This window comes from Dromaius novaehollandiae, chromosome 3 (genome assembly GCF_036370855.1).
Source record: "Dromaius novaehollandiae isolate bDroNov1 chromosome 3, bDroNov1.hap1, whole genome shotgun sequence".
Classification (NCBI taxonomy): domain Eukaryota; kingdom Metazoa; phylum Chordata; class Aves; order Casuariiformes; family Dromaiidae; genus Dromaius; species Dromaius novaehollandiae.
The window spans coordinates 92,092,796-92,111,220 of NC_088100.1; the positions used below are offsets into that span (position 1 = coordinate 92,092,796).

The 18,425-nt window shown below is 37.1% G+C and overlaps 1 protein-coding gene across 8 annotated transcripts in view; it reads left to right on the forward strand.

Annotated features, from left to right (window-relative positions):
* BIRC6 (baculoviral IAP repeat containing 6) overlaps positions 1-18,425 on the forward strand; it is a 197,715-nt gene that overhangs the window by 159,770 nt on the left and 19,520 nt on the right. For 7 of the 8 annotated variants that reach the window (XM_026122951.2, XM_064509464.1, XM_026122955.2 and 4 more), the window contains 2 exons: positions 9,238-9,448; positions 18,073-18,218. In XM_026122951.2, coding sequence (XP_025978736.2) covers positions 9,238-9,448; positions 18,073-18,218 — 357 coding nt within the window. Of the gene's footprint in view, positions 1-9,237; positions 9,449-18,072; positions 18,219-18,425 lie in introns of those variants that run through there. The other variant, XR_010388504.1, reaches the window with a different exon arrangement.

Consider the following 18,425-nt stretch of genomic DNA (forward strand, 5'->3'; position numbering starts at 1 on the left):
CCCTTGTACCATGTTACTGTAAGTCTGAATGACTGACCAGCTGACTTGAGTGATACATTTTTGCCTCTATAATTGAAGTACATGATTTTCCTTTTATATTGCAATTAATGTCTTGTTTTTTTCTAAGTTTCCTAGAAAAAGCTTATAAGAATAGCTGTGTTAAGACCCAACAAAGTTTTTATGGCCAAGATTAAGACCAGTATTTTGTGACTAATGTCAATGTCAGTGGAAAATAACAGATGCCTAGGGGAATGGGGCAGACATAGAGGTGCTGCCCTGGTATGCCTGGTACATAGCTGGAGATGATGTCTCCTCATTTATTAGCCCTTGATGGCATCTTCTTGCACAAATTTACCTAGTTACTTTTGAACCTGTAACAATACTTGCCACCACAGCATTCAGTGGTAAGCACTTCTGTAGCTTAACAGTGACGTATTGTGTAATGTATCTGTCCATCTCCAGCTGGCACTAGTTCTTCTAATGGTGTGCCTAGTTCTTTTAATGGCAGATATAGTCATCAGTCATATTCTGTTCACTTTCTGTCACTCATAACTTCAAACTTTATCACGCACTCCATTGGCTTCTTAGGCTGCGAAGTCTTCATTGACTTCATTTTAGATAGCACAGAAGCCATTCCATACGTCCCGGTCGTTCTCATCTCCTTTCATTTATACCTTTTCCAGTTCTGCCCTATCTTTTTAAGACAGGGAAAAATGCACATAGTGTTCAAATTGAAGGTGTACTAATGTACTTACTGTCACTAAATATTTTCTAATTCATTCTCATGCACTTTTCTGCCATTTGAGCTGATTTTGACTGCTAAGAAGCACGCTGCTTACGTCATAGGAGTAAGATTTTGAGGCTGTAAATCTGAATAATAATAATAATAAACTTGGAGTCTGACATTGTACATATTCACTGAAGATCCCCATCCTTCTTGCCCAGGACTTGAACTCATGGGGCTACAAGAAGGTGTCCAAAATGAGACTTAACCCCTCCTTATCCCATAGACAATAATAATCCCTTCTTTTCTTAAGCTTCAGAGGGGGTAGCTCTTCCCTTTCTTATCATTACCCAGCTATTCCATGTGGACCCTCTTTCTTTCTCTCCAATTGACTACATAAGAGACATTTGTTTCTTCTGCTCCATCGTTCTTCATTACGCAAGGGGTCTAGTCTTTTTTGATGCCTTTTCCTTTTGATATTCAAAATTGTACTGTGAAAATGCTCATGCCATTCCTATAAAGAAAAGTAAGGGAAGAGTCAAGCTAATTATAAAGATTACAAGATGACAATATTTAGAAAGCTTTTATTTTGTTTTTGTCCTAAGGCTAATGTTTTCTTAAAGATATCTGATTTTAAAGTATTCTGTAGGCATTCTTTTTCTGTCAAAAAGTAGCAGAACATAGGGTGTTAATTAGGCCTATTATAAAAGAGGCTTGCCTGGGGTTGATTCTGAAACAGAAAATCAAGAAGCAATAGAGCATGATGTATTTGGAACTGACACTATAGCCTGCAGCATGGACTGCATTCATAGATCATATGTTTGGAAAGATGCAGTAAAGAAGGGGAGGCTGAGGAATGCCTCCAGCTTTAAAATATTTAGGAAAAGTAGGAAAAAAGTATGGCCCTTTGGGAAACACTTCGTCTAACCCTAATGCTTGGTGCTCTCTCTGGCAGTCAGACTATGTCTAAAGATCTTAATTAGAAATATAAAATCAGTGTTTCCTTTATGTGGCTTTTGGAACAGTGGTGTTTTTAGCTACTGTAAGTCTTTAATATGATAATGAGATTCTGAAATCTTTGTTAATTTAATTGTGCTTGCAGTTTTAGGCTGGTGAGTAACATACTGTGGCATCAGAAATGTAAGTCCTCAGTAACTACTAATCACATTCTAGAAATTGTGACAGAACATAAACATCTATTTTTTAAATGAACTGGAAGTAAAATCAATGGCAGGGATGTATTGTACTGCAGTAATGACAGAAACATCGGACTTTTAGTAAGTGGAAGGGATATTAAAAGGTCTTTTATTTTTCATTTGGCATCCTAAATTGATGAGACCAATGTCCTCCCTTATGGTTGCTATGTCAGTTTAAAAAAACAAAACAAAACAGCATTGTGGAATACACAGGGATTTTTTTTTTTTTTTTTTTTTTTTTTTTTTGGCAGGGGGAGGAGGTTTGGATACACTGTAGTAAATTTTGGGCATTTGTGCATGATGTGCATGGAACAGTTTTATAATATAGCTGCTCTGCAGAATTGTCAGTACTTTTCTTCCGCATTATTTAAAACAGAGGCTGCATTTGGTTACTTCTGGACAAATATTTAACTAAATGCAGTCCTTCAACTTTCCAGGGAGATCTAAGGTCTGAGTGAAATGGGAATAAAAACAGATTCAAAAACAAAATAAAAGAAAGATTAGGACTTGAAAGAATCTTTTGGGTTCCTGGCAGCTCTACCCTGTGTAAAAAGCAGACCTCTTGGAATGGAAGACAAAAGCGTAATTATAAAATCAGAATTTAACTTCATCTTTGATTACAGAAGTCAGTTTGTTCATTTTAGGTGTTAGCCCATTTTTTCCCCTCTCTTTATCTATTGGACATAAGCCATACTTATTGCCATTTACAGGAATTTTTAAGTTTAATTTTACATTTCCTGTTTTTAGATTGTGTATTCTTTACAGAATGCCTGTTTCCTTTATGGTTATTTCCTTTTAATTGTCCATTCACAACCATCTTTCTCGTGCTTGTAGTGGCAGCTCTGTTTGGGAGAACAAAGAAAATGGCTATAGTTTAACAAGGGTTTCCAGTGATGCCTTCCGGTGTTGCTGCCATTGCACCGTTTTTTCCTCCAACAGAGGCAGAGTCATGTATATCGTTTGGAAGTACAAAGAAGTTGCATGTAGGAAAGAATAGATTGAAGAAGCCATGCTTTTATGGGACTCTGAAATGACTGAAATTCAAGAAAAAAAAGCCTGAAATGATGCAAGTCTAGCACATGAAAAACTATATACAGGAGACAGATTGAGAACATCTAAGTACAAGTTTTCTCATAGTACAAAAACAAGGGGCAGTATGCAACTGGCAATGTAATCTACTTAAAACTTAAATTTCTTTTTTTCTTCACTGTCTGTTTTGTCTCATTTTTCGTGTAGATTGTAAGCTGTTTGGGTAGGAATTCCTAGTTTGATGACAATGCGAATCACTGCGAGAATGCCTTCATTTTAGATGCAAGTAAAGCAGGATAGAACTTTTCATCATTTTCTTACAAAACATTTTTCTCTGTTTCTTTAATTTCGTGTAAAGTGTGAAGATTTGGGAAAATAATGGATATGCTAAGTTAATACAGTTTCCTTTATTTGTAAATAAATATTCATATTCTTTGTAATATGTTTTAAATACATATAGTTTGCAGTGGTAATAAGTTTTATATTCTTATTCATATCCAGTTAATTTGTCCTGAGGACAATTAAATGAACCGCAGAAAAAATTTGCTGCTATTCAATATTATCTATTTAATGGGCCATTAGGCCTTGCTAATCTTCATTTGAATATTATAGAATATTAAAAGAAAGCAAAAGAATATGAGACTGAGTTGGGACATTACCTTGTTATATATGCAATTTAAGGTGATAGCTCAATTCTATTAAACGGTTTGCCCTCATATGCTTTCCCATTATGTTAAGGTTGTAATTGCATGTGGATAATCTCAGGCCTTTTTAAGAAATGGATATATATTAGTGATTAATAAATACATACGTTGAAAGCAATGGAAATATTTTGAAGTCAGACATACAGTCTTTGAGTGTTAATCAGCTGTTCCCCAGGAATAACTAGATTGTGGCTATAAGTTTTCAAAAATGTGATTTGATGCCTTAGTATGTCATGAGCTGGTTTTAGGCATTTGTAAAAGACAGCAATTTTCAAAAGATGGAGGCTCAGCAGTTCCTGAAAGTCAAGACTTCTTAAAATAATTTCAGTCAGACTCCTCTTCCATCCACCCTCCCAGATCAGAACTGCTTATTGCTAGGAGATCTGGTTTTATAAAATGCTTTTCTTTTTTCTTTTCTTTTTTCTTTTTTTTTTCCCCGACCTATTTTTAGCCTTATGTCTCTGTAAGTTGCAAACACTGCAGCAGGAGGTTAACCAAATGGTACCGATTCCGGTGAGACTTGACCTTTTTTCGAAGTGGGAGGGAGGGACAGACCTTACCCCACTGAAACACGAGTTTTGGTACTTACCTGTCATCCCTGTCCATCTCAGTAAATGGCACTCACCTTAGTGAGATTTCTGCTTTTCATAAACGCAGCAGGATAAATTTAGACCTACAGAGTTTTCTTGGTGTGCATTTTGAGTATGCACACATGCTGCCTGTTGTCCAGAACGGCTACAGGAAATTTGCTTGTTAAGTACCACAGAAGATAAGACATCGGGGTGTTTTTGAACATGTCCATTCTTCCTTCTAGAGCTGTTCTGCTACTTGTTGCAATTAATTAAACAACCCTGGTAATAAAGATGCTGGTGTAACGATCCTTGCAATCGGCCGTTTGTCACAGCATCATGATTCCAGCCTTTAAGGCCACAGCTGCCGTTGCCTCGTTGCCCGCCACGTGCGGTTGCTGTCCACTGCTCTCCTGACGCCTCCCTGGCCGGGGCAAGCAGCGCAGTTCGCAGCTCCGTCCCAGCCTTGGGGCAAGAGCCGGGCGCTGTCTTCCACGCAGGAGTGCGGCGGGGTTTTACCTGCTGCTCTGAGCTCTGCTGGTCGACTGGTTAACCACTGGTAGAGCCAAAAGATGAGGCCTTAATCTGTGTTTCCTGAATGCAAGCTGAGAAATGCTTAGGAGGCTGGCGTGTAAAGCAGGCTGTACGAGGTGGTGTAGAAGCCGTCTTCCAGCTACGGCTTTCCGGAGCTTTCTCTGGAGGCAGCTCGGTTGTCCCCAGGCTGCTCTGGTCTGCCAGTCCTGTTTAAGGCAGGCAAGACAGCAGGATAAAAACTGAAAGGCAATAGCTACTGTGAGTCTAGTAACAAAATAATTTAATCTCTGCCTCTGATTTGATGAAAATGGGCGGCATTTTGTAGTAATTTGAAGAAATGCTCAGGAAGCAGCAGAAGTTCAGATAAGCTGTCTCTGGCAGCAGTTACATTTGAGAGTCAACAAGGGAGAGCTTCTGAACTGCTTCATGTTACTCAGGCTTGTGCCTTCCCCTGCAGTTCCCCGCTGCTTGGAGTCGGAGAGTGTGGAGAGCACTAAAATTAACAGATACGGAAGATCACACAATTTCTGCGCATAACGGGCAGGACCATCCAGCCTTAGTGGGGGAGTTTGAGAGCACCTGGAGGCAGCTGCGTGGAACACAGATCTGTAATTATTTAATAACATTTTTTGACTCTGGGATAACAGAGCATCCTGGATAATGTATCCATCTGTCACTTAGTGCAAAGCCAAGAATTTTGATCTCCATTTTCATTTTCTTAGAAATGCTGTATATTTGGAGTTTGGTGTGCTCATGTGTATGTCCACATACACCAAATGGTCTTAGTACCATCTTATAAAACTGAAGTATCCGTATAAAAATAATTCTTTGATGCAGTTAAGATGTCGTAATGCTATCCAAATTATAGCTCTTCTGTAGCAGAGGTATTTGTTTCTATTTGGTGTTTATATTTGCTTAAAATTGCTTCTGTCTTAGCTGATATAAGATACTTTTATTTAAGGATGACAGTCCACAGCTTCTGTTACTGCTATTTGATAGAAATAAGATTCTTTTAATTCATTAATTTACAGGTCTATATTTTATATTTTCCTACATGTTTCTAGTATTTTAATTTGATTTTTTGGAAGGGCTTCATTACAAAAATCTAAATTTCTCTCAGAAGTCTGTATCACTTACAATATTTTTGTACCTCCCCAAATATGTGCATAGTGATTTCCAAAGCAAAGACTTGCGTCTTGTAAATTGTGACTAATTAAAGATGCTGCTGGACTTTCCAAGCCTGTAGATCAGTCCCATAAGGTTTCTGTTACGACATCTGGAGCTGCAGCCGCCCAAACCGCAAAGAGGTGGACAGATGGGTGTATAGCAGATCTGGGCCAGGCTGATGTTGCAGTTATTCTACAAAGGAGTGTCATTTAGTCCTAGTGGTTTAAACATAGCATCTTAAAAATTTTGAGCATTATCTAATTTGAAAAGTCTAATTACAAGTAAATACAGAGATAAAATGCTCAAGGCTTCTTATCCTATTTCAGAATATAGAAATGTATCTGCAGAAAGTGTATATCATAGTCAGTTTAGCATTCTCTTTAAAATCGAAGGAATTTGCAAGGAATAGATGAACTACCAAATAAAGGTAATAAAGAATAGTTTGCTAATTTTGAGTTCTTTACAGCAAGTTTTTCCTGATTCTTATACCCAGATATCCAGTCGTATAAGATAACAAGTTTCTTCCTCTTTTTTTTTCCTCTTGCTTTGCTTTAGAGTGGATTGCATGGATCATAATCCTTAATAACTATAATACAAGCCTTGGACAAAAATAATATGAGATGCATAACGGTATCAAGGAAGTGAGTTAGAATGTAGAATGCTATATTTTAAAAACAATGACAAAGTAGTAAGGTAAAAAAATCAGTATTTGTTCCCTAAAAGTAGATTGTTTAAATTAAAACAAAGTGAACACATTTCATTTATTTCACATGGGAACAATTGCAAAGCAGCATAAGTTAGTTAAATCTACGAAAAATGGAAATTCTGTCTGTTATTGCTGAAAAGAAAAATCCACTTTAAGATTGTGTCAGTTCACCCTCCCTCAGAACAATTATTTTGAAATTTAATTATCTGCTCAGCAACGGAGAAAACAAACAAGTTTTGAAAGAATTGGAATGATCTATTCTGGCCTCATGCAAATTTTATCAGCATATTTAAAACAAACAAACAAACAAAAGCTTTCCAGATGTAAAATGACTTTAGTTATGCAAGAGGTTGTATCTCTCCTTCACTTACTGCCTTCATAACAAAAAGCCATTGTCTCCCTTTCCATCCCTCCCCCCCCCCCTTTTTTTGTTGTCATTTCATAATTCACAGGAGCCCAGATAATGCATGAAGTGTTGTTGTATCAGACCTGTTCTTGTTTCTTTTAAGGCTATTTTACACAGTGTGGGGATTTTTCCCTGGGCAATCATTGTTCACTGGGGAATAGATATTGAGCATATGGAATGAATACAAAAATATACTTGAAAATTGGCAAATAAAATGAATTGAACAAAATGGCAGATAGTATGAGGAAAGGCTGAGAGAGCTGGCACTCTTCAGTCTGGAGAAGAGAAGACTGAGGGGGGATCTTATCAATGTGTCTAAATGTCTGAAGGGAGGGTGTAAAGAGGAGGGAGCCAGACTCTTTTCAGTGGTGCCAGCAATAGGACAAGAAGCAGCGGGCACAAACTGAAACACAGGCAGGTCCACCTGAACAGAAGGAAAACTTCTTCACTGTGAGGGTGCCTGAGCACTGGCACAGGTTGCCCAGAGAGGTTGTGGAGTCTACTTCCTTGGAGATATTCAAAAGCTGTCTGGACACAGTCCTGGGCAACATGCTCTAGGTGAACCTGCTTGAGCAGGGGGTTGGACTAGACGATCTCTGGAGGGCCCTTCCAACCCCAACCATTCTGTCATTCTGTTCTGTGATTCTTAAATGCCAATGTTTCAATTCAAAGTGGGGTTTGCTTTAAATATATAGAATAATTCAACACAAGATATTTTTGGAGCTGTGATACCAGACCTCACAGGCTCATGCTTTGTTTCAGTAAGACTGTCTTTGTGTTCAGTGCAGCAAAACTCTTCCCAGTTATGAGCTTGTGCTGTTTTAAGAGTTTCAAAATATGAATGGGAAGGTGCTGGATAAGGAACTCGTTACAGAGGTAAATCCAGCTTTGAGCGTGGATGAACTTGCTTGTTGAATTTTGGTTGGGTGCTTATGCTGTCCCATCCTGCTATATTTAGAGCCAAGGGATTGGTAATGGGAGATGAAAGTTTGTCATGTGCTTTAGCTTGGAGGGTCAGATATGCTAAATGAAACATTAAAGTGTTCTTCTGTGCTTCATTCTGTCCTAATGCGAGTTGTCAGTTAATTTTTTGCTGGACAAAGAAATTTATTTTATCATAAACTCAGTCATTTGTAAATACTTTGAAGTAGAGCCATGGTTGTTTTTCTGCGGTTATGTTAAAAATAGTATGTCCTAGGGACAGAGGAAACAGCTGTGTGAAAGTATCTGTGTATTGCTGCATTTTCAGGATTTCTATAATGGCATAAAGTCAGTTGAAGTGACATCCATTGCATACTTGACCCAAGCAAGTGGAAGAGAAAAATAAACAGTGTGGTGATAGAGAATCTATTAGAATTGTGTGTGAATTCTTCACGCTTTTTTTACTAGTCAGAGGAACTGATATCTATATTTTACCCACAGTTGCTTCTATAGTATGTACACATCATACTCAGCAACAGTAAGAAAGCGAGCTTTGACTACCTGGTCTGTATTCTTCTTCACTCGTTTGTGATTCATGCACATGCAAATGAAATATGCATCTTCAGAGCCTTTGCATGCAGTTTTTCAATGGTATTTAAAATGTTACTAATTGTCTCCATGAAAAGGGGAAAAACTAAACTTCCTAGTAGATAACTACATTTATTTCATGACTGCAAATATTCCTGCAATAATGTAGACTGCTTTTTCCAAAGGAGAGGATAACTATAAAGGGGGTGATATTTATTTAAGTCTTTGTTTATTAATGTTTATGCCCTTAGAACCAGCAAATGCAACACTGCTGCACCATATGGTTGACCTTTTCTTTTCTTTTCTTTTTTTTTTTTTTTTTTTTGTGGTAAAAGGTGCTCATTTTTCCCCATAGATAACTTTTGCAATTTCTGTCAACATTCAGCTTGAGCCAGGATTGTAAACTAGTATATAATGTGGTAATCCTACGCGTACTTGCTAGCACTTTGTCTTTAATTCTTTTATGTTTTTTGATAACTTCTGTTTTCCAGGAATCTCATCCAATTTATTCTAGACAAAGAACTCTCATTGCAGTCCATTAAAACATAAATTATAAATTGCTGTTAATAAAATGCTGCATTTTATAATCAAATATGTTTAATATTTTATTAATTATTAAAATCAACCTTTCTATTGAAAATACCTGGAATGCGTGATTTTTAGTAATTTTTGTAAACTATTTTTCTCTCTTAGTTCTGGATATGGCCCGACATGTCCCCCTCTATCGAGCCCTGCTAGAATTACTCCGTGCTATTGCATCTTGCACATCTATGGTACCGTTGCTGCTTCCTCTGTCTGGAGAAAATAGTGAAGAGGAAGAGGAACAGTTGGAATCACAAGCTTCTGTTGGGACTTTGTTGGCTAAAATGAAGACCTGTGTAGATACCTATACCAACCGATTGAGGTAACGACTTTTATCATCCCTTAACTTTTCTTTAAAATGTATTTTGTCCATATGTATTATAAATATAGAAGTGAAAGAAGATTCAGATATGTATCTTTGTCTGAACTGGTACTGCAATCCAGAGTGAGAGTGTACCGTGTTTGATCTAAGCCTATATTTACTGTGCATGTATTCTGTCATACTATACTACTTATTAGGAATTTCTTAATGACACAGGCTGATGGATTTGGATACTCTGTCACTTCATCAGTAACTGCGCACCGATCACAAGAGGAGTGCAGCTCAAAAATCTGGGAGCTTTAAATCCTTTTCTTAAATTTCTTTCCCCCTGCAGTGAGGTGTTTCCATTGTTTGTAGGACTGTGCAATTCCTGCTGTCAGTCTGAAGGCAGCAGCATTCCTCTGAAGCTGTTAAACAAGCTGATTCTGTAAGGAATGAGATTGGAGAGGGTCAGGCCAAATAGTTTTTACCAGAAATATCCGAAAACTATCTGTTTCCTCAGTGGATTCTCCATAGGAGGCTAACTGGTTAGTGTAGATATGTTTGGGGTTTTGTCAGGAAGAACAAGATCTAGGAGGCAAAAGATTCAGGAGTTTGTTTATGGTGAGAATCCTAACTGTAAAGAGACTGTTGAAAATTGTTCACTAGCAGTAGCTGTTGATGCTACATATGAAAAGTGTGTTCCTGCACCTGGTGGGGGGTTTTTCCAGTCAGTTTATCCATTAGCACAAGCTTCAGAGGTGAGCTGGTTTGCTGAGGATGAGCTGAAATTACAAATGTTTGCTCTGGAGCCACCTTCACCAGCCTTCACGGTGTTCCAGTCTCTTCTGAGACGCTCCACTTGCCATTCTTGTCAAACGGTCCTGCCATCCTGTGCTGCAACATGCCAGCAAATGGGAAAGTAGCCAACTATCCCTTCTCAGCTGTGATGCCAATCAAGCTGCCTAAGTGTTGCAGTACAATACAGTATAAGCTTGCTCTGCACCTTCCAGAGCTACCAGCCAGACTGGCTAAGGAAGCACATACAGACAGATTACAACACACGATTTCCTGTACTAACCATCAACCAGTCTCTAGGTAACTCCTATTATAAATGGTTATAAAAGGTAGTAATAAGCACAGATTCTCTTCCAGAAAACTTGTGAGCCTAGGCTAATTGGCAGCTGCTTTTCTTCCGTGATGATTTTGGTAGTCTATTGTTACAAGACAGTTTTGCTTTGTCAAACCTGCTGTTACTGTCCCATTAACCCCTCCGCTGGCTGGGCCGTAGATCTTGGGCAAAAACTAAAATCTAGACGCAGCGAGCACCAGCTAACTGTTGCTAATGCACAGTCTTTCTTCTAAGTGTTCTCCTTTCCCAAAAAGGAACTGCACGTTCTGGACAAGTACAGTTCAGCTTTGTGTTCTTTTAACAGCCAAAGCTACTTACTTTTATCTTCCTGCTACTTATTTTACCGTTTCTGGATGTTCTAAAGGCCAAATCATCTTCTCAGAGCACTGAGTGATTTCCATAAAAGCAACCATAAAGTAATACCTATCATCAGTCCTTGCTCTGCAAAACTATGGCTTGTCATCTTCATAAATGCTGCTATCACCATGGTCTTCATGTTGAAATCTATGAAATATTACACTTTGCTGCGGCTCACAGAGCAGGAGACAAGTCCAAAAGGCCTGTTTTTAGTCACCTGACTGATTAAATTGATGCTGCATGTGGTTGCTGATTGAAGGGACACAGTCATCAGGCTCGCACATGCAGAAGGAAGGAATGAACCCCAGCATACCTCCCAGTGTGTTGTGCCTCTGACAGGTGCTGTAGTTGGTACAGATCTCAACCTGTTTTCTGTCTGTTCCCTTAAGTCTTCAACTATTTTGGCTTTCAGAGCTGGGAATTTGATTTTTTTAATGGCTGAATCAATCTTTTTTGCCCCAACTGAAGGAACTTGAGGAAGTGGAAAGGCAAATGCTGCAAAGGCAAATACTCATTTCTTATTAATTTTCTGCCTCCAGCAGTTAATTGGTTTCTTGGTTCTGTTCCCATGTTTCCAATTTTGAAGAGGGGTGTGTTAAGAGATAACATCCCTGAAAAATTTATTGCTGTCCCTAAGCCTATACTGAAACATCATGAAAAGAAGGTAAGTGTAACTTCATGAAACATCATGAAAAGAAGGTGTGTATAGAACGTTCCTCCTCTCACTATAAACTGGAAACATTTACCAATCAAAAAATTGTCTCCCATTATAGAGAACTGTTTCCAGTAGGTGATGAACCATCCACAACTTCCTGTAGTCCTTTTTAATTGAGATTTCTAGTCTTGCATATAAAGAAGTATACCTATTGTGGGATTTTTTTTTTCCTTTTTTTTTTTTTTTTTTTTTTTCTGACTTAATACAAAAGAAACACAATTGGGAAGGACAAATAACAGTTTCTTTATGTTGGATGCCCATCCAACTTGGCCATCAAAAAATGTTAGCTTGTGCTTTTCTGGCAACATGTAGATCTTAATATATGTAGTCTTCTTAACATAGGAAATAATTCTGTGTAATCTATTTTCAGTATAAATTTATGCATAATATAAAATTCTTCACCACAATTACTATTTTTTAATTTTTCTGGTCATCTGTTAGACAGCTTTAGATCTAATGGACATGGAAACTTGTATCTCCTCGCTTCCCCAAGTGAAAGTCTAAACATATTCTTTGTGAGAATGGCACATGATCGCTACTACTCATCCTTTATTTAAAAAAAAAAAAAAAAAAAAGCAAACAATATAAGCAAGTGTTGGCATGAATTTCTTAAATGGGACAACCTGCTGTCCTTTTTAGGTCAAATGCCAGGAGAACAACATAGGGATGGGATCTGCTTTCAAAGGCAAATCTTATTTGAACGGTTCTACTTGCACATGTAGCGAATGTCATCATCATGGTGGAGCAAGACTGTCTACTTGGATCCAGAATTTAAGGGGGGACTGTTTGGTTTTAGATTCCAGCGAGCATTTGATTTCATTTACTTTCAAATCCTATAGTATTCTATTGGAAAATCAAGAAACTTCTGGATAATGGAGAAGAAATTTAGGTATGAGATAATCTCCCATGGTTTTTGATGGACTACTAAAGATTCAAAAGCTATTGCTAATTTTAGTGGTCAAGCTTGTAGAAAGGGTTGCCACTAGGGCTGAGTTTGAGACATTTGGTTGTTGTGAGGGCTGTACCCTCTGCTGTAGAGAACTGGCTTTGCTGTATGCTGTGCAGCAAAACAGGCTCATCTGAACTGCCATCTACTATGTGAACTTCATGTTAAATTGTTAAATTTGACAAACGTGTCAAACTGTTTTCTGTACAGTCTCAAAATTAGTTTCTTTTCAAAGGTAATATATATCTAGATTCTGAGATAAGCTGATGGCTTATTAATATAATATAGAGTATAGCAATTGCATGTCTAGAAACTCCTAGCTAGATTTCCTCGTCACACAGGTAATAACTGCTTCAGGGAGATCTGAATTCTTTGCACTTCTGTTGCTTCTCGTACTACTACTAAGGGTTGACCCAGCACAGTTCAAAGGTTGTCTGACAGTTTCAGGCTGTATGTACAACACTTCGTACGATCTGGATGCTTTTCTGTTGTGTGGGGATATTAGAATATGTTCAAGTATACCTGAGGCATTTTCCCTGCTAAGCTTTTTTATTGTCTTTAATGTTATTTTGCAGAGCTACTGTATGAAACAGCACAGTCTACAAACCAAAATTTTCTTTCTAATTGGGTTCTGAAACTTAAAACAAACAAATAAACAAAGTCTATTAATGCACTCTCAATTTCATGTTCAGAGCTGATAATTGGTTGCAGAAGGCAGTCCTGCAGTCTTTCCTGGTTTGGAGTGCTTCAGCTTAGCTTTTTGGAAATGTGCTGCTCAAAGCTCCAAGGAGGAGTATATGGAGCCATCTTGGAGGAGGTTACTTGCCTTCAGCAGCATTTGATTTACGAAGGCATGTTCTCTTACTTGTTTTCCCTGCTTTTCAAGAAGATAGTTTAATAATCTGTGATTTACTAGAGGGAACATGCTTCTGTTTGGTATCTGTGGAAGCGTACAGAAGGTGGGAGGCCATTATGGTTGAACGATAGCAAGGTTGCCTAGCTATGGCAGTTTTATCCCAACAAAATGAACATTGATATAAAACTGAGCAGAATTCCTTTAGAAGTAGCATCTCTGTAGTACAGAAGGGCTAAATGGTTCATTGGCTTTATTTTGTGAATACTTTGAATGTGTCTTCCGTATCATTGAATTTACCTCTGAAGTACCAGAAATGCGTAAGTAAGTATCAGTATTGGCTTTAAAAATTAAAATTGCCTTAGGAGGATATCATTCATTATTCATTTAGTGCAGTGTGAAAAGAAGGCTGTCATCTTCCAGCACAAGCTAAATTAACAGTTTAAATTATTAGCATGTACTCTGCTGTCTCTTCTAGCAAATATATTAGTGACTGTCATTCCTTTAAACGTGAGCTGGCATGATTTTTGTCTGCTTTTTCTTCAACAGTTGCAAAAGTGGAAGTTTCTAAATCTAAATTAAATATTTGGCTCCTTCTCCATTTTAAAAATCATGAAGTCTAGATAAACAAACAGGTTTGTCCTCTATTTAATAACTGATATGCTTTGCTTCACATTCAGAATCTTGGAGGAAAGAAAAGTACAGTATAACAGACATGTACATGTTTTCTAAAAATAGAGAAAATGTACTGGAAAATATTCATATGGATTATGTATTCTACATTATTTTGTTACTTACGAGTATTGATTGGTTTTTGGTTTAAGTTAACTCATGTTTCTCTGGAATATCATTCAAAACCACGTAATTAGAGCTGAGGAGTTTAATTATATTGCTAGTTTATCTGCATGCATAAATTTATATGCAGGCTGCTAGAGTGCAGAGGAGTGAAGGATCTTCCTATCTTTATCACTTGAATTTTGGTATTTCATCTGCTCATTCTTAGTTTTCTAGGAGTGCCTGTGTAATTCCCAGCAACACACTCTCCAGCTCAGACTCTCCTTGCCCTTCTGAGATGTATGTGTATCTCACACAACTTGGAGAGAGCTTAGGGTCAAAAATTGGCCACAAGTAACTTTGGTGTCCTTTGACTTGTCTTATTGTTCTAAGATTTTTCTATGCACCAAGTATGTGTAAAAACCCTTTGAATTTTTTCATAGGGCTTTGAATTATGTATGTTCCTCACCCCTTTTATAACCATTCCTGTTCATCACTGTTATTACCTACAGTAGAGGAGTGCGTGGACCAGCTGCATGCCTCCATCAGGAATTCCAGAGAAGCTGTTTCATAACAGATTTTCATCTTTTTAGTGTACCTAATCTAATTTTTTAAAAGTCAGGTTTATTTAATAGAAATAATAGTAATGAGCCTTATTTTAATATGATTTTAGAAAGTGCTGTTGTGGTCTTCTACTGCTAAAGAAATATAAAATCAAGCATATTAGCTCATGTCTGCAATGAAATTCAGTTCTGTTTCAGGTGTCCAGTGATGGACAAAACTGTGTGAAATTTGTAAATTATAATCAGTGGGAAAGTATATGCCATTGGGGAAACTTTGACAGATTTCCCCATCTAGAGTCTGGGGAATTATTTGATTTGCTGCATGTTGATGTTGTAAATGTTGTAAATAAACTGAGAAACTGTGAAGTACTGTTAAATAATCTCTAAATGATAACACTAAGTATGTAAAGAAGGAGGTCATGTTAGGAGACTTCTTATGAACTGTGCAGGAGTTGGTATTCTCATTTAGACACCAAAAGATTTAAGCCAAGTAAGGATAATAAGGCAAAATGAGGGAATTTAAAAATAAAGGTCATTATTAACAGGAGTCTTACAAGTTATATGGTAGTGCCTGTTGGGTTCCTTCCAAAAGAGAAGGAAAAAAAAATTGTCTTTACACTAGCCATTAGACTTCATGAGCATGACTCTTGTGAGGAAAATGAATGTGGATAAGGCGGTATGTCTGATTGGGGGGGTTGAAATGCCCCAGCTACCTTATGCTCCTTAAAAAACTGACTAAAATCATTGATTAGGCAGAATTGAGCTCAGATATGATACATGAAATAGGATACCAGCTTTCTTTTCTACATCAACAGTAGAACTACTCCTGCAAGCTGCTTCCTAAACTGCCTTTATGCACTCTGAATTCTGGCCTGACTCAGAAGTCAGGCAGCCCAGTAACGTAAAACTGTGACGCGAGTTGCGAAAACTTACAGGTTGCAGAGTAGAGCTGTTCTGCCAACCCTTAATGTAGAAAATATATTCTGAGGAGGGGTTTTCCATTTGTGTTTTGTCTCTTTTCCTCACGATTTTCAGTGGATAGACTAGCCATATTGGCAGGAAAGGAGGCAAAAAGAAAACATATTCTCTCAAAAGTGCAGAAGTATTAACTGTTCCAAAAAAAGCAGAAGGAATGAGAGGATATTATATTATTGATCCTGAGAATTTGCGTATATTTTTAAGCAGCTGATTTCTCTTTTTACCACTTCAACTAGATAAAGACTCCATGTTTGCTCATGTAGTTCATGGTCAGTAACTCATTATATTTGTTAGAGTTCTTAAGCATATGGTTAAATGTTTTATGTAGTGGAGCCAGTACTTTAATGTTTTGCTTTTAAGACCAGGTAGGAGGAAAAGGCTGGTCTTCCCAGGTGGAAGATGAAAGCCCTAAAAGAAAACTGTCTTGAAAATAAATTTTTAATAATTTCACTTGCAGTACCTTGACCAATCCCATTTTCATTGTTTTTCATGTATTCTTCTCTTGCATAAACCTTTAGGCATTTCGTTTTAGACAAAATTTCCACAGGAGTTTCTAGCAAATAGTTTAAGGTTTGTACATCAATAGCCAGCAGTACTGAATCTGTACACTGTTCTTGGGACTGATGGCTGCTAGCATGTGTGTGAGGTTTAGTGTGCTTCAATACAGATTTAGAAACACAATTATTAGGATATTTTTAAAGTATCAGCCTAGATTTCCACAAGGAAGAAGACAGTGATGGCAATTTTAGAAAGTATAAATGGGAGAGGCAGCTGCTGCTGCTTCTTTGTCTTTGGCTGTTTCTCTGACTCTAAAATACATTGTTTGGCCTTGATACTTGCTTCCTAACTTAAAAGACTTGAAAGCTCAGTATTGCTCAGTCAACAATAGGCAAATACCTTCTTGGACCAAGTCTGGAACAGGGAGAATGTACCATGCTACGGTAATGAATTTTGTTATTAACGTACTCTAGGGAGACTTTCATTTGATTAGGTACAGTATAAAGACTTTCAGTATTATCATAATCGCCTCTGTTGAATACTTTAGGGGCTCATTGTTTATGCATGGTCTCAGTCTAGTTTAAAATACAGAAAGGATATAGTGTCTGGTAGCTGCTAAAATATATATGTTTGGAACACCAAAGCATTAAATTGCTAGTTTCTTCTTGCAAAAATGGTTTTCTCTTTTGCTAGTGTAAGTGGTGATGGGAAAGAGAAAACCAGTGCTTCTTGGCTATTTATCTTGTTTGCATATTAAAACAAAAACCTTGAAGAAATTTCAGTAAAATTATTTTTGGACTGCTAGCTTTAAAATTTTAAATTTTGCAGAGTAACTGTATAAATTTATGATCGCTCTAAAAACATGACTAAGCTTTACCAGTATGCATATTTAGGGTATACTGTTATCAAATACTGTACCATGTTTTCATTTCAATAATTGAATATATATTCTGGTAAAAACTGGGGTATCACAATCAAAATATTTACACCTCTTAACCTATTAAGCAACCAGCTTATATAAAATAGCGCTATTGTTATATGCTGTATTTTTAAATAATTTCATTGTGAAATTTTGAGGTGCTTATACTGACATTTTAATTTGCAATAGGCTGATTATAAACATACAGTATAATATAGAACCCTTTGTATTTGTAAGACTTTTAATTGTGCTACGTTAAAATATTTATTGAAATAAAAGGCCTTACCTTCTATAGCCCAGAAAGGGGGAGAGAGAATTTTGATCTGTCTAGGTGGCTAGTCCATAGACATGCTATGAATTTTGACTAGAGCTATCGCCTAGTGTTTTATCTTTACCATATTTTAGAAAATTTGTTGTTAGTGTATTAGAGAATAGGAGAGAATACTATACTACCTATTTATTTGGTTTTTGCACTAGGATCTGCATGCGAGGATGAAGTGCACATTCATGACATAATTTTTGTTATACTGATTTTTGTAACTTTTCCCCAATAGGTTTTTAAAATGTGCAGAAAAACAAAGCATGCAGCATTACAATTGACTATACTAAATGGTTGAAGCAAGAAATTAGTATATTAGTTTTAGTATTTGTATTCATATTTTCTCTCTTCATATCTTCTGTTCATCAAATCAAGACTGTATGCTGAGTATTGTCACAATTTTTTGTTTTATCAAGTAATTAACCTGGAGATACATAGAGACATTGCATTCAGAAGATTTTTAATCTTGATCTTTAATCTTTGATATTTTTCCCCATTGACAAACATGCTGAATACTGTCTGATTTGTTGAACGATATTCCTCTCATGCTATATCGTGTTTCTTTGCCAAAAAAAAAAAAAAAAAAAACAGGTCTAAAAAAGACAAAGCTAAAGCAGGAGTAAAACCAGATACTTCTGATCAAGAACCAGAGGGACTGACGCTTTTGGTACCGGACATCCAAAAGACTGCTGAGATAGTTTATGCTGCTACCACCAGTTTGCGCCAAGCAAACCAAGGTAAAATAGATATACTTTTATAAACACTGTATAATGGTTATTTGTAACATGTTCACTAACAGAAAACTTAAAAATTTGCTTAAATGCAAGAAAAAAGACTTCCCTCCTGCCCTCACTACTGACTACATTTTCAAAGGCGCGTGAAACCTTGTGTTAGTCTTCCTAAAATCTAGGTCAGGATAAAGAATAGTAAGTTGGAGTACATCC